The 14,305-nt window shown below is 36.3% G+C and overlaps 1 protein-coding gene and 1 pseudogene across 2 annotated transcripts; both read right to left on the bottom strand.

Annotated features, from left to right (window-relative positions):
* Window positions 1-337: 337 nt before the first annotated feature.
* Ser6 (Serine protease 6) lies at window positions 338-1,645 on the bottom strand. Its single transcript, XM_020942188.2, has one exon. It carries the CDS (start codon window positions 1,210-1,212, stop codon window positions 427-429), a length of 786 nt encoding a protein of 261 aa, XP_020797847.2. The 5' UTR covers window positions 1,213-1,645; the 3' UTR covers window positions 338-426.
* Window positions 1,646-2,221: 576 nt separating this feature from the next.
* On the bottom strand, window positions 2,222-3,137 carry LOC110176021 (serine protease SP24D pseudogene; annotated as a pseudogene). Its single transcript, XR_015273058.1, has one exon. The product of XR_015273058.1 is annotated as a serine protease SP24D pseudogene (transcript).
* Between the last annotated feature and the right edge of the window lie 11,168 nt (window positions 3,138-14,305).

Genomic DNA, 14,305 nt, shown 5'->3' with positions numbered 1-14,305 from the left:
CTGAAAATAAAGCTGCTGCCCTCACTTTATTTTGGCTTAAAAATGTTGTTAATATAGAAAGCCATTTAAGCAATCATTAAGTTGATTTTATTGTATATTTTTAGAAGTACCCTGGAGTGGTTGTCTTATCTGTAAGAGGCTTATTTAAACTGTTCAAAGTAATTTATATTGCTTTGGGTTTTCCCAGAAAAATTTATAGTTTGCTTAGGGTTCAGTTTCTGCGTTTAAAAATTTGCTTAAGAAATTGCTAATTTCGGAATTCATTCTGAAATGTTTACTAAAACTATTTTTCAAGAGCTTTACACTTTTACAGTATTTACTTAAACTAAATGAAACATTTTTTTAAAATCATTATTTATTTATACATTTATTTAATAACTTCTTTTAAATCTACAAAAAAAAAACATCAAATCCTCTTCATTAACCTCAAATATCCAGAACGTACTTCCTAATCCACTCTCTAAAATAGTAAACTCTGGCATAACCATCCGGATAACTGGAGCCACATCCTCCCACAACGAATCCAGCGATTCCCACCACTTCACCATTGTAGATTGCCGGACCACCAGAGTCTCCATTGCAGGCTCCATTATCCTCCTCGTGGATGAGGCACAGTTCACCGGGGAAATCAAAACCGATCAGTTCATCGCATAGCTCCGTGGAAATAGACTTCAAGGTGTTGTATTGCAAATAACGCGGCAAATCTCCCTGATGCCAAAGTCTGCCCCAACCGGAAATGATAATATTCGCATCCACGGGAGTGTCAACAGTGGGCAGAGCAATCGGTTGAATGCTGGCCGAGTAGATCAGCGGTGTATCCAGACGCAGCAAAGCAATATCGTTCTCAAAATTGCCATAATTCTCATGGAAAATCACCTCGGCCACCTGGCTCAGGATTCCGCCACTAAACCGATCATTGCTGCCGGATCGAACAGTAAGACGCTCCGCTGCAACGGCCACATACTTTCCATCGGAATCCTCATTGGTCACACAATGGGCAGCGGTCAGGATGTAGGTTCTCGACAGGATCGAGCCTCCACAGCTGTGGGACCCTCCATTCCTCAGGGAGATTTGATGAGGGAATTGATTCTTGCCGGCGTCCACACCTCCAACAATCCTTCCATCGATGTATCCAGGGGCAGACTGTACGGGCAGCAGTACTACAGCCAGGCAGCTGGTCAGCAAAAGTATTCCAACTTGAATGGATGGCATTTTTAAAATGGCCAAAACCCCGACAACAGCAACTCCTTAAGTACACACACACATCGTTTTCTGATTTACAAGCCGCATTATCTGTACTCAAGAAGGCGGCGGCAATATCTTATCGAACGATGAGATTTATATATGGGGAGGCCTTAGGCGGAATGAAATCTAATCGTGACGGTCAACCATCGAGGGATGGACGATTGGAAAATTATGTCATTGCTAATTGTTCAATAATCTTGATGGGCAAAAATTGAGACTGTCTCCTAGTTTTTGTTTTGCTCCTGCACCTGTTGGGATTCCCACAGAGCCTTGCATATTTTGCGGCATTACCACTTACAAGTTTTCACAAATCTGACCCTTGACTATACATGGATTTTTGTGATATAATATTCAGAATATGGGAAGTGGTCAGCTGCGTCTAATTGTCAGCCATTTAGTAATTTTACAATTCCTAATTAGACCAATTATAGGTAACTTGACAGAAGAATGATGTGCCCTTGTTTATGCGGTTGTGACACAATATTTTTATTGGTAAATAATAACACTTTTCAGGTAGTAAGTAGTAACTGTATAGAAAAAACTTATGCAATATTGGGAATACTAGGTCACACTGATTTTTAATGATTACCTTTTACAACAATAACGACGTTATTTAATTTGATTTTTAACTTATTTAAATATATATATGATTAACAATAAAATTATCTATCTGTTTTCAACAATTATTGAGAATATTATTCACTATAAAGATATAATATATTATAACTGTCATTTGTTATAATTATAAATTATCATTGCTTCTTCGAGTTTCTCATTTAAGTACAAAGAAAAAGAAAACATGACAGCTTCTAATAAAAACTCTAAGTAAAGTTCCTAATGCAGTGTCATACCCGAATAATAAACTTTAAATGCATATAGTTTTTAGGGCAGTGTCATAACCCTATTAGAAACTTTATATAAAAGCTTTTAAAGTAATTATCAAAGGGAAACTAGTAAATAAAAACAAATAAAAATCTCAACTAATAAACTGCATTCTTTATAGTGTTTTAGCTTGAGATGCAGCATAGTTATATAGTTTATTTATTTACTGAAATATTATGCCTTTTTTTCTTTACTGAACATCCGAATGAGCCCTAATCCAGTCATTGAAGTAGTACACCCTAGTGTATCCATCAGGATTGCTTGTACCACAGGCGGACCACACGAAACCGGCTACACCAACCACCTGACCATTATAAATGGCCGGGCCACCGGAGTCTCCATTGCAGGCTCCATTATCAGCCGCATGAATGAGGCACAGCTCACCGGGGATTCCCCAGCCAATCAGCTCATCGCACCTCTCCAAGGACAACGACTTCAATGTGTTGAACTGCAAATAACGTGGCAGATCACCCTGATGCCAGAGTCTACCCCAACCAGAGATGATGACATCCACATCCGCTGGAGTGTCGGCCGTGGGCAGAGAAATCGGTTGAATGCTGGATGAGAAGATCAGCGGTGTGTCCAGACGCAGCAGGGCCACATCATTACGAAGATGACTGCCATAGCCCTCGTGGAAGATCACCTCGACCACCTGGCTGAGAACTCCGCCACTGAACCGATCATTGCTTCCCGCACGAATGGAGAGGCGTTCCGCAGCGACAGCCACATACTTTCCATCGGAATCCTCATTGGTCACACAATGGGCAGCGGTCAAGATGAAGTTTCTTGACAAGATCGAACCACCGCAGCTGTGGGAACCGCCATTTCTCAAGGAGATTTGATGCGGGAATTGATTCTTCGATGCATCCACACCACCAACCACACGGCCGTCGATGCTACCGGGTGCCGACTGTACGGGCAGCAGGGCTCCAAGGAGCAGCAGTAAAGTCACGGGTATAGCAGCTCCAGCAGTTGCCATTTTTGAAATGGGGAAAAGCCCCAATCGGTGTAGCATCTTATATATAGCGGGCAATTGTTATTGATTTATAATCAATGTACTATCTACTGTTAACTAACTAATAGTATCTAATCGCACGATGAGCTTTATATTGCGGGTTTTATTAGGGACTTAATCTTATCGAAAACAATCTAATTGTGTTAATATTTCATGGGTAATCTTGAAGGGGAAAATTCATTCAATAAGTTGAACTTGCTACAAATAAAAATTGTTTTGTTGCCTACTTTACGGCAGAGAAATAATAACGAGTGTCCATCTTAATTGCATTTAATTTGCTGTCAGTACTTTACATTATTTTACACTTTTACTCATTAAATAATAGAAAAAACCGAAGCGGATCAGGAAGTAAGGATTAAGTGAAGACATTAAAGAACTTTGAATGATCTAACTATTATTATATTTACAGAAATAAACTAGGGATCCAGAAAAATAAGAAAGACAGGAAGCAAGGACATAAAAAGATAAGATTCTGAAAAATTGTCACTTAAAGTAAATAAATAAATCCATTTAAATACTTGTTAATATATTAATAAATTATAATACCATTTCCTTCCCATTAAAATAACTCAAGTCTTCCGACATAGCCAAAGGACTCAGAAGAATCGGCAGGAAAGACTCCAATAAAGAAAGAGACAGAAAATGAAGAGAGAGCGCTAAAAGTGCCGTTGCAAACACCTGAAAGACAATGGAGGGAAAAGGCATAGGCAAAAACATTTCAGCAGCAACAATAACGGTAACGGACTGTGAAACGATTCGTGATAAATCTATTAGCCCATCCAGAGTTGCATTGTTTGTTTGCTGCGCGAAAGACAGAGAGAGAGAGAGAGAGAGAGGGTGAGGGCCATCGAGCGGGACAGCAACAGGCGTTGAGACAATTGACGGCTGAAGACACAATTAGAGATGCAGCGAAAGGGCGAAGGAGTAAGGGAGAAAGACAAGGAGATAGAGAAGAGAAGGTGTAAGGAATTCTCATTGACCATTTGTTGGTTCTTTTGCATTCGTATTGCGTATACGTAAGAGTGTGTGTGTGTGTGTCTGTGGGTGTATTTGTTTGTTTGTTTGTGTAAGTGGGTCTGTGGTAACTTTTTAATTTAATCAAAACGAAGTGAATGCAAAGAGAGTGTGAGGAGGAGAAGCAGTTGAAAGCGAGGATAAACGGAGACAAGCTAAACGGAAAAAAAAGAAAGATGCACGGAAAAGAAAATTACAGAAATGCTGTGAACAAAAAGTAAATCGAAGCTACAATATTAAAGTAAAGACGGAGAATATATTAAATATAAAACTAAGTAAATACCAAGGAAAATGCTGGGATAATAGGAATAAACTAGCTTGGATATTACCAATAAAAATTCCAAGAAAACACTAAACAAAGCTTTGATATATTACCAAAGAAAATTCGGAGAAAATAACAAAGAAAGCACTGAAATATTGCCAAAGGACGTTTTGAGAAAATACCAAAGAAATAACTTAGACATAATGAAAGAAAATGCTGCGAAGATACCAAAGAATGTTCTGAGATATTATGAAAGAAAACGCCGAGGAAATGTCCAAGAAAATTTTATGAAAATGCTAAATAAAGCACGGAGATAATATCTTAGAAAATGCTGAGAAAATACCAAAAAAAAATACAAATACATTTCCAAAGAAAGCAAGGAAAATTGTGAGAAAATACCAATACCAAGCCAAATAAAATTTCTAGAACATTACCAAAAAAAATTCTAAATAAATACAGATTTTAATTTTAGGATAATAAAAAAAATGGATACAGTAAAAATAAAAATAAGAAGCATTTCCAATTCTTACAGGAAATGCTGAGAAAATACCAAAACAGTGGTTGTAATTTTCATATATCCACTAATTTTTTTATATTCTTTCCAACAAAATAGGAACTAAAAAAAATCTTATAATTTGTACTAATACCTAATTTCTCTCAGTGTCTTGACCGCGAAAGGGTCGGAAGAAACGCCGGCCGTCAGCGGAGTTGGCGAAAAGTTTATATCAAGGTTCGCACTTAATTATTGACAGTGGCAGGCCGGATGCTTGAGGGATTCTCTCCCTCGATTTTCCCCCCACACTTTTCCTCCCACTTTCCCCCCTGCGGTCAGCGGGAGTTGGGGGGAAGCTCTGAGGTCTAGACATTTAAATTATGCACAGCCTTCGCTTGCTCGCTCACTCGCTTCGTTCGGTTAGAGAGTTCCCTGCCGTTGCTCAATCAGCCGTTTTTTAATACCAACAAAAATATGAAACCAACACTGGACATTGGTGGGGGGAAAAAATTCAAGGGGTTGGAAATCGCACCGGGGGGCATAACATGGCCGCAGAATTTCAATTTCCCCATCACGGTTGGTCAACAAAACTTAACTGGCGGATCATGCAGAGAAAAGCCAACAATATACGACATATTAAATCATTTGAAATGCAAAAAAAATATAGTAAATATTAAAGCATTTGAAAGTGCACAACGTAAAGTGGGTTAAATATATATTTTTACCTACAAATATTTGTTAAAAAGAATAATCTTTATTAATTTATAAGTTTCCCCTTCAAACTTAATGTTAGTGGAAGAGTTACAGTAGCTCTGCCAATTATTTTAATTAAAGTTCTTAAAGCTATGCAAAACTGAAGTTGACTTTGCACTGCCATTTGCCTTTCTTTATATACATATATATATATTTACATATATACATGAACATAGTACATATATATGTTTTTTTTTCGTTGAATTTATCTTTCATCTTTGGCAAAGTGTTTCACAACTATTTCACTGCACTTGAGAGTGCAATGCCAGTGGGAGGGAGTGGTTGATGGGCTAAAGGGTTGCTGGGTGGCACTGAGTTTGGGTAAAAATCTTTCGAACAACTCCCGTTACCGTTGGCGCTGTTATCGAATTAAATACATACAAACAGACAGAGAGACAGACATGCATACATACATATATAAGAAGAGCAGGAGAGAAAGAGAGAGGAGCAGCATAGTCGCCGCCACGGGGCGATCAATGTGGAAATTTATGGAGCGAAAGACGAGGCCAGGGGCGGTCTGGGTAGGAGGGTGGAGAGGAGAGGGGTGCTCACGGAGGCCAGGCAACAATTTTGGCAGCCGAGCACGTGAATGGAGTCCAAAATTTTGCGCACTTGTGCAATGATAGCGAACCACCAAAAGCCAAAACCCGTAGCATCAATCCTCCCATAGCTTCCCCGGGAACCCTTTCTCCATTCCATCCCATTCCCATTCCCATTCGTGTGCCATTCCACGTTCCTCGCTCTTACAGAAACTCCACAAACCATAGTCAGGTAAACCAGGTACATACTCCGCCAATTGCATGTATGTAAGTATTAACAGTGGTGGTTAAAATAATAGGTCTAAATATCGGAGGGAAATTAATTAATTAATATTAATATAGATACTCAAAAATTGGTTTTCGATAATAATTTTATAATATAATTATAGCTTTAAAGTAAAAATATTAAGATTTTCCATTTCAAATCTAGAAAATCTAAATTCTTTTAATATTTTCTCTACTAATATTGTATTATTATTATTCTATTAAAATTTTCTCTATATTATTTTATTAATATTATATTATAATTATTCCATTATATTTTTATATAATATAATAATATTTATATAATATTGTATAATAATATTATTATTATATTCTATTATCTTCCATAAGATATATTGGCAATACTATTTTACTGACTCTAAATTAAGGTAAGAGCCTTAAATATGCACATAGAATAGTTGAAAGGCATGTGGAAAATTGTTGGGAGGGTGGGGTAAGGGTATGGTTCTAAAGGACCAAAACTCTCGTTGGCCATTTGGTGTTCCTGATAGTCAAAAATATATAAGTCATTGCCTTTAAGTTCCTTGGGTTTTTTGATTAATACTTACAGCAGGAAAAATTCAGAGGCTTTCAGAGATTCAACTATAATTCAATTAGTCTTGATTAAATTACTTTGCACGGAAAATTACCAATCATTTAAATCACTTTATAGATTTCAAACCAAATAAAGTTCCCTAATTTCATAGCTCACAAATACATCAAAATATATATATCATAAAAAACGACTGCGAAGATATGAAAAGCCAAAATCTTTAGCAGACAGACAAAATGACTTAAACTTGAACTATTTTTTTTTTTTATCGTCTGCCCTCAACAAAACAGTTGCAATCGAATCAATTGCGATAATATCCGAACATGACAACTCATTAGATCCATAATAGATAATTGAAGCATCATCGTCGGCGTGTCTATATCATCGTCAGCTAGCGGGATCCCCATTGCATGGAGGATGGCCAAAAAGTTATTGAACTGTGGCCATTACGCTTCAATTGATTGTCGAGTGCCATGGGCGGCAGTGGCAGTGGCACTGTGGAGTGTGGAGTGTGGAATGGAGTACAGAAGGCTGACTGACTAGCCAATTATGCCCCCAAGGGGCAGGACAGAGAGCAGAGGGAGGAGAGCGCACCGTAACGTAGATGGAGATGGAGACGGAGTCCATGTCCGTTGCGAGAGTTCCTCCTTATCGCCATTGCACATTGCTCATGTCCATGTCCACGTTAGCGACGCCTCGCGAGTCGCGACATTTGCCAAAAAAGGAGGCGTATAACCTTCTGCCACCCGCCACACCCTTGGCGCCCATCGAGACAGTAGATTTTCAGGCACAGAGCAAAAAATAGTAATACAAAATTATAATTAAAGGAGATATTTTCAGAGGCACCATTGCGTATGAGTAATATTTAAACTACTAATATCACTCATACGACACGGTGTCCGCTTTAAATAAATACTTTAAAGTAAGGAAAATGCTGTATTATTTATTATTTAATCACTTTTATTAAAAACCATACTTTTTATAGCTTAAAAAAGATATTTTCAGAGACACCGTTGCGTATGAGTGATATTCAAGGCCCTGTGATATTACTCATACGCCATGGTGTCTGTAAAAATATGCTTTTTAATTATAAAAAGTATTATTTTTAATATTTCTTGAATACAAAATACTGATATTACTCATACGACAAGGTGTCCGCTTTATATTAGTATTTTAAGGGAAGTCACCTGATTTATTATTTTTTATGCAATCAATAAATTTCAAGATATTTTAATTGACACCATGACGTATGAGTGATATTTAATGTACAGTGATATTACTCATACGACAAGGTGTCCTCTTTAGAATATGATTTCTAGGTAAGTCACCAGATTCTTTCTCAAAGACACCATTACGTATGAGTAATATCTTAGGCATACAAAATACGGATATTACTCATACGACAAGGTGTCCGATTTACAATATTATTTCAAGCTAACTCACGTGTTTTATTATTTCTTATGTAATCAATTATATTAAAAACAATACTTTATATAATTAAACAAGATATTTTAACAGACACCATTGCGTATGAGTGATAATTAAGGCACAGTGATAGCACTCATACGACAAGTTGTCCGCTTCGAATTATTATTTTAAGGGAAGTCATCCGTTTTAATATTTCTTATTCAATCAATAAAATACAAGATATTTTTGCAGTCACCATGGCGTATAAGTGATATTCAAGGCACTGTGATATTACTCATACGACAAGGTGTCCGATTTACAATATTATTTCAAGGAAAGTCACCCGTTTTATTATTTCTTATCTAATCAATATTATTAAAATTAATACCTTTTCATAATTAAACAAGATATATAACAGACACCATTGCGTATGAGTAATACTCGGGGAACAGTGATATTACTCATACGACATGTTGTCCGCTTTAAATTAATATTTTAATGGATTTCATCCGTTTTAATAATTCTTATTTAATTAATATAATAAAAGATACACCATGACGTATGAGTAATATTCAAGGCACATTGATATCACTCATATGACAAGTTGTCCGCTCTTCTTTATTGTTTCAAAGAAAGTCACCCGTTTTTTTATCTCTTCTTTAATCATAATTATTAAAAACAATACAAAGTACACCCCTGTTTTTCCCAGTGCACCCAAACAGCGATAACAGAGCATCAACCTCGCTGGAGACCAAGAGAGCAAAGAAAAAGGCTGATGAGGGTGAAGAGGTATAAAGAGAGGGAGTAGGAGGGAGTTGGGTAGTGCATCTGCCACGTGCAGCTCTTGATTTAGTTGCGGCACGGAGTCAACGACATGCGACCAAGGGACCAAGTAGCAAGTAGCAAGTAGCAAGTAGCAAGTAGCAAGTAGCAAGTAGCAAGTAGCAAGTATCAAGTACCAAGGACCATGCACTAGGCAATTGAAATTAACATTGGTCTGGACGCGGGGGTCACTCTGGATCTTCATACCAGGCTTGACAGCTCATTTCACTTTCTCACTACTCGGGGGATTCCCCTTTTCGGAGCAGATTTCGTTTTATAATGAAAACATAAAAATCCTTCCATATGTGTATGTGTGTGTGTGTGTGTGTGTTTGGCGTGCAACCGAAATTAATTTCCATTTCGTACATTTAATGGAATTTACTTGTTGTCTGTCATCCCAAAAGGATTCGTGTAGTCTGTGGCTGATCTGCCTTCCCCAGGAAGGCCTGCATCAGCTGCACTCTCTTTCGGCCTGGTTATTTCAGTTTCGGGCTATTTGTTTGACGGCTGTCTATCAGCTTTTGGCCAAAATATATGCACGTGTCAAAATATATATAGAGCAAGTGAGTGGTTAGAATGAAATTGGGAGGAACTGCATACTGTATAGATATGTGGGATTATAAATCAAGCAATCAACCCCCTTAGAAACTCATCTAAATAAAATCTAAAAATGATTTCATTTAAACACAAAAGTATATACAAGTTCAAAGTAAATCCATTTTCGATATTGTTAAGTTACCTCTAAATCGATTTTTAGTATTTAAAAGGTTTTCTTTTTGGCATTTTCCTTATTTCACAATTTTATTTGTGAAATTAATTAATTCAATAAAAGGGAAGAAATATGCAATTTATGGTGGCCATAAATTTTCACATACACATTCACAGATACTCGAACTCGAACTCGAATTTGGGGAACCGTGTCTTGCACTTGGCCAATATGTCTGTACATAATTTATGCGCCATCTTTTAAATATGTTTGAAAATTTTCCTCACCCCAAAAACATTCAATAGAAAGTTGTATGCAATTCAAAAGGAAAGCGGTAGGAAAATTTATTATCCCAAGCGTTTGCATATGGAAATCATTAGATCCCGCAGAGAAAGCAATTTGATTTAATTTACTTATTTATTTTATTGAAGTGTCAATTAAAAAGCTTTTTATACAAAAAAAACCAGGTTTTTTTATGTTTAGTTTTGCTTTTGTTTGGTTAGCAGCTGCATTTGAAATTTTAGTTTGATTAAGTGTTTAAAATCTCAAACAACATACATAAGCTTTGAGTAAACATTTATAATGTAAATTTTTTTTTTAATAATGTTAAATGAAATACGCTTATGTAATGGTTTTTTATTTTGTCTTGAAATATACAATATTGTTAAGACCTTTGTTTTCTCTTTTTTAAGCCATTTTTAATCGTTTGACCTCATTTTTATCGACCATTTTCGTTGAAATTTGTTGCACTAAGCCCGGGGATTACCCTCCCCCCCCCTAGGGGGTTAGCTCCTTAAGGGCCTCCCCCCCTTTGGGATTATTATTCGTTACCTCCCACTGGCTTCTGGTTCTGTTTGGGATAGAAAACTGGTTGCTGGGTACTGGCACTGGGACTTAACCAACCGTCCCTGGTGCGTGCCAGGCAGAAAACCAAATGACTGATGGCTGGTTAATTGTCTGGCCATGGCTTTTGTTCTTTTTACCCCCCTCTCTGTGTCGGTTTTTTTTTTTTTTTTGTTTTTTGTGTGTCTATGTGTGTGTGCCTGTTGTTTTTTGTGCAGCACTCCTGCTGCTGACGCTTGAAACATTAGACTTAGACGTGGCACAGATATAGTGCGGCCAGGAGTACAACTACGAGTGCTATGCGAATCCGGAGCTAGGAGCTTGGAGCTAGGAGCTAGGAGCTAGGAGCTGGAGATGTAGCTGCAAACTGCAGCTGAAGATGAAGCCGAACCCACAACAACATCAAAGACAATGCACACATACATTGGGGCGAGGGGGGGTCAAACTCGATGCAAACCCAACAGCAGCAGACTTTGGTAACTGGAAAGAGTCCTGGGTTCTGGGTTCTGGGTCCTGCAGGATGAGACCTCAACCCCAGGCTGGGCATCTGTGTAGCTTGGAAAATTCAATGCTGAAATTTCAGTTTCCCTAATTCCAAATGTGTTGTATCAAATGAGGATAATCTGTGACCAGTAGTTGACCCTTTAGCTATCAGAAATTCTATGACAAATAATGACCATATGTGGTCATTGTGAAAGTAATTAAATTAATTCACACAATATGAGACACCTCTTTGTATATATTTTATCTAAAGTTAGGTGAATTTATTACGATTAAAATCAAGTATTGGGAGAATATTGTGAATGGAATCTCTGGAACACAATATTTTAAGCAGATAACAAATAATTTTATTTAATTAATTTGTTGAATGGAATATAAAATATTATTTTATACATAGAAAAGGTATTAAGGTGAAACTTTAGCCATGTTCAACTACATGAAAGAGTATATTTAGGTATATTTTAAATACTATGATGAAATTTCAATTAAAATAGAAACATAATAAAATAAAATCAGCTAAATGCTAAGTATAGAAATAAGAACAAGATTTAATTATTTCAAATAATTACAAATATACTTAATATTCATACTTATTGTATTTAATAAATTGTTTTATTTCCGTTCTGATCTTTTAATAGTTTTGATCATATACTTATATACTTTAAGTACTATATTATATTTAGTTTATAGTTTTATTTCCGTTCTGATCTATTATAGTTTTGATTAAATACTTACATACTTAGAATACTTTATTCTATTTAATTAATTGATTAATATCCATTCTGATCTTTTGATAGTTTTAAATATATCAAAGTTAGTGTGTAAGTAAGAGTATTTAATTCTTCGTCTTGGATACTTTTAAGTGCTAAGCCTCTTGCCTCCTCCTAAGGGTTATTTGTACTTTTTGTTGGCCACGTTTCACTCGGATGTTCTAGCTGTTATTGTTGTTGTTGCGCTTTCATTTTGTTGGTTTTATGCGTGCTGAGAGGGAATGAGAGGGGTAACATAAAAAAGGAGGAAAGGGAGAGAGAGAGAGAGAGGGGGGGGAGAAAGGAAGAGAGTACAGAGAGAGAGAGGGCCAGATAGCCAGAAGGAGTGAGCGAAAGAGTTTTCGGGAAACAAATGGCAAGAAAACACCGCATGGCGATGATTGTGATGACGACGATGTTTTCATTGTTTTGTTACGCTCGCTTTTCATACAAAACTAGCCCCAACTCCAATGCTGTCCCCTAACTCTTTTATCCCCTAGCTCCCCCTACCCCCTAACCCCTCCGTAACCCCCTTTTTTTGGGGGAAAGCCTTCGCGCAGCTGCCAGCTACAATATTTTACTGACTGTTTGCTGGCTTTTCTTTGCAATTTTGATGCTATTGCTGAGCACAAAAACGAGAAAACAAAAAGGACAGGCAGGCCTGGACTTAAAAAAAAATAAACGAAGTTTTTAACACTCTTCAAAAATCTAAAGAACTTAAAAAACCTAAATAAGTAAAAGTAATTTTATTTTTAAATATATATTTTAAATGATCTTCATCGATTTGAAACTCTATTTACTTTCAAAGATCTTTCCAAGTTTATGGATCCCCCTTCCACTATTCCAGGCATTCAAAACAACCGAATGAAGCAGAGAAGAAGTGGAAAAGGAGATGGTAGAAGAAGATGGAGTAGAGTCTGGTAAAGGAGTAAGGATGTATAGGGGTAAGGGGGTACTGAGAATGAGAAGAAGCGGCATAGAGAATAGGAAAGGGGCTTTTGCAAGGCTTTTTAAACAGCAGCAGGAACAGCAGGAAGCGATGAAAAAGGAGACACGGGAGGGGATGTAAATGTAGAATGGGAGAATGGGAAGTAAGGAGAAATAGAAGGAGTTGGGGGGGAGTTGGGCGATGGGGGGTTAGGGGAGTATGAAGTATAACAGTGACTGGGAACGATGGCAGCGAGGCGAACTGCGACGCCAGCTGCGGCTGCATCGGCACAACAACAACAATTTTTCAAGCGCTTCCGAATGTTGCAATAGAAATCTGCATTTTTAATTTGTGTATATGTGTGTGTAAGTGTGTTTTGTGTGTGTGTGTTAGAGAGAGAGAGTGTAGTATGCGTGTGTGTGTGGTGTGTTCATGCGGTATGTGTCCATGTATATGTGTTGTGTATGTGTTTCTGTTGATTTCTTCGTTCTTCGCTTTGTTGCCGGCTTGTTCGCTGCTGTTGTGCTTCAAATTCAAAACAAGAACTATGCGATAACACTGGAAAAAAGTGTTGGAAAGTGATTGACAAATTAATTCTACAAGTTTACATATTTAATTGATTTGATAAAGTCTTCAAAACTGTCATAAATAAGTTGTGTCATATCAAAGGGGTTAATTAAAAGTCATAATAACAAATATTAAAGTTGAAAAGCGAAATTATCATTAAATTTCTGGATAAAAATTATTAATTTAATTCTTATTTATTCTTATTAGGTCTATCATATTTAATTGATTTAAGTTAACCTATAAATCAGTCATAAATAAGTATTGTCAGACCAAAGAACTTAATTAAAAATCATTATAACAAATAGTAAAGTTTAAAATCGAATTAATAATTTAATTTCTGGCTTAAAAATTATTAATTTAATTCATACGAAGTCTGTCATTTTTAAATAATTTGATAAAGCCTAAAAATCTGTAATACATAAGTATTGTCAGACCAAAGATCTTAATAAAAAAAAAACATTATAACAAATCTTACAGTTCAATCATTAAATTTCTGTCTTGAAAATTATTAATTTAATTTTTATTAAGACCTATTTTTACTATAAGACAATATAAAGCTTAAATATTAATATTCTTTTAAATTAAGTAAACTCATTATCTTTTTCAATATTAAAGTTAAATTCAAAAGGTCTTATTTATGTTTTCTAAACCTTTCGTTTAAATTTTACTTACTTGCTTTTTATTTAAACTAATAATTATTTTTTTATTAAGTTTATTATCCTCGGTGTTTCCATGCATCGCTTTGCCTGTGTTTGTGCTTGT

The sequence above is a fragment of the Drosophila serrata genome, unplaced genomic scaffold, assembly GCF_035046125.1.
Source record: "Drosophila serrata isolate PLE 108 unplaced genomic scaffold, ASM3504612v1 contig_362, whole genome shotgun sequence".
In the NCBI taxonomy this organism is placed as follows: domain Eukaryota; kingdom Metazoa; phylum Arthropoda; class Insecta; order Diptera; family Drosophilidae; genus Drosophila; species Drosophila serrata.
This window is presented reverse-complemented; position numbering and strand designations above follow the sequence as displayed.

Bases quoted from the DNA above. Each gene is read 5' to 3' on its own strand.
- Ser6 (XM_020942188.2), bottom strand. From the start codon at position 1,212: ATGCCATCCATTCAAGTTGGAATACTTTTGCTGACCAGCTGCCTGGCT.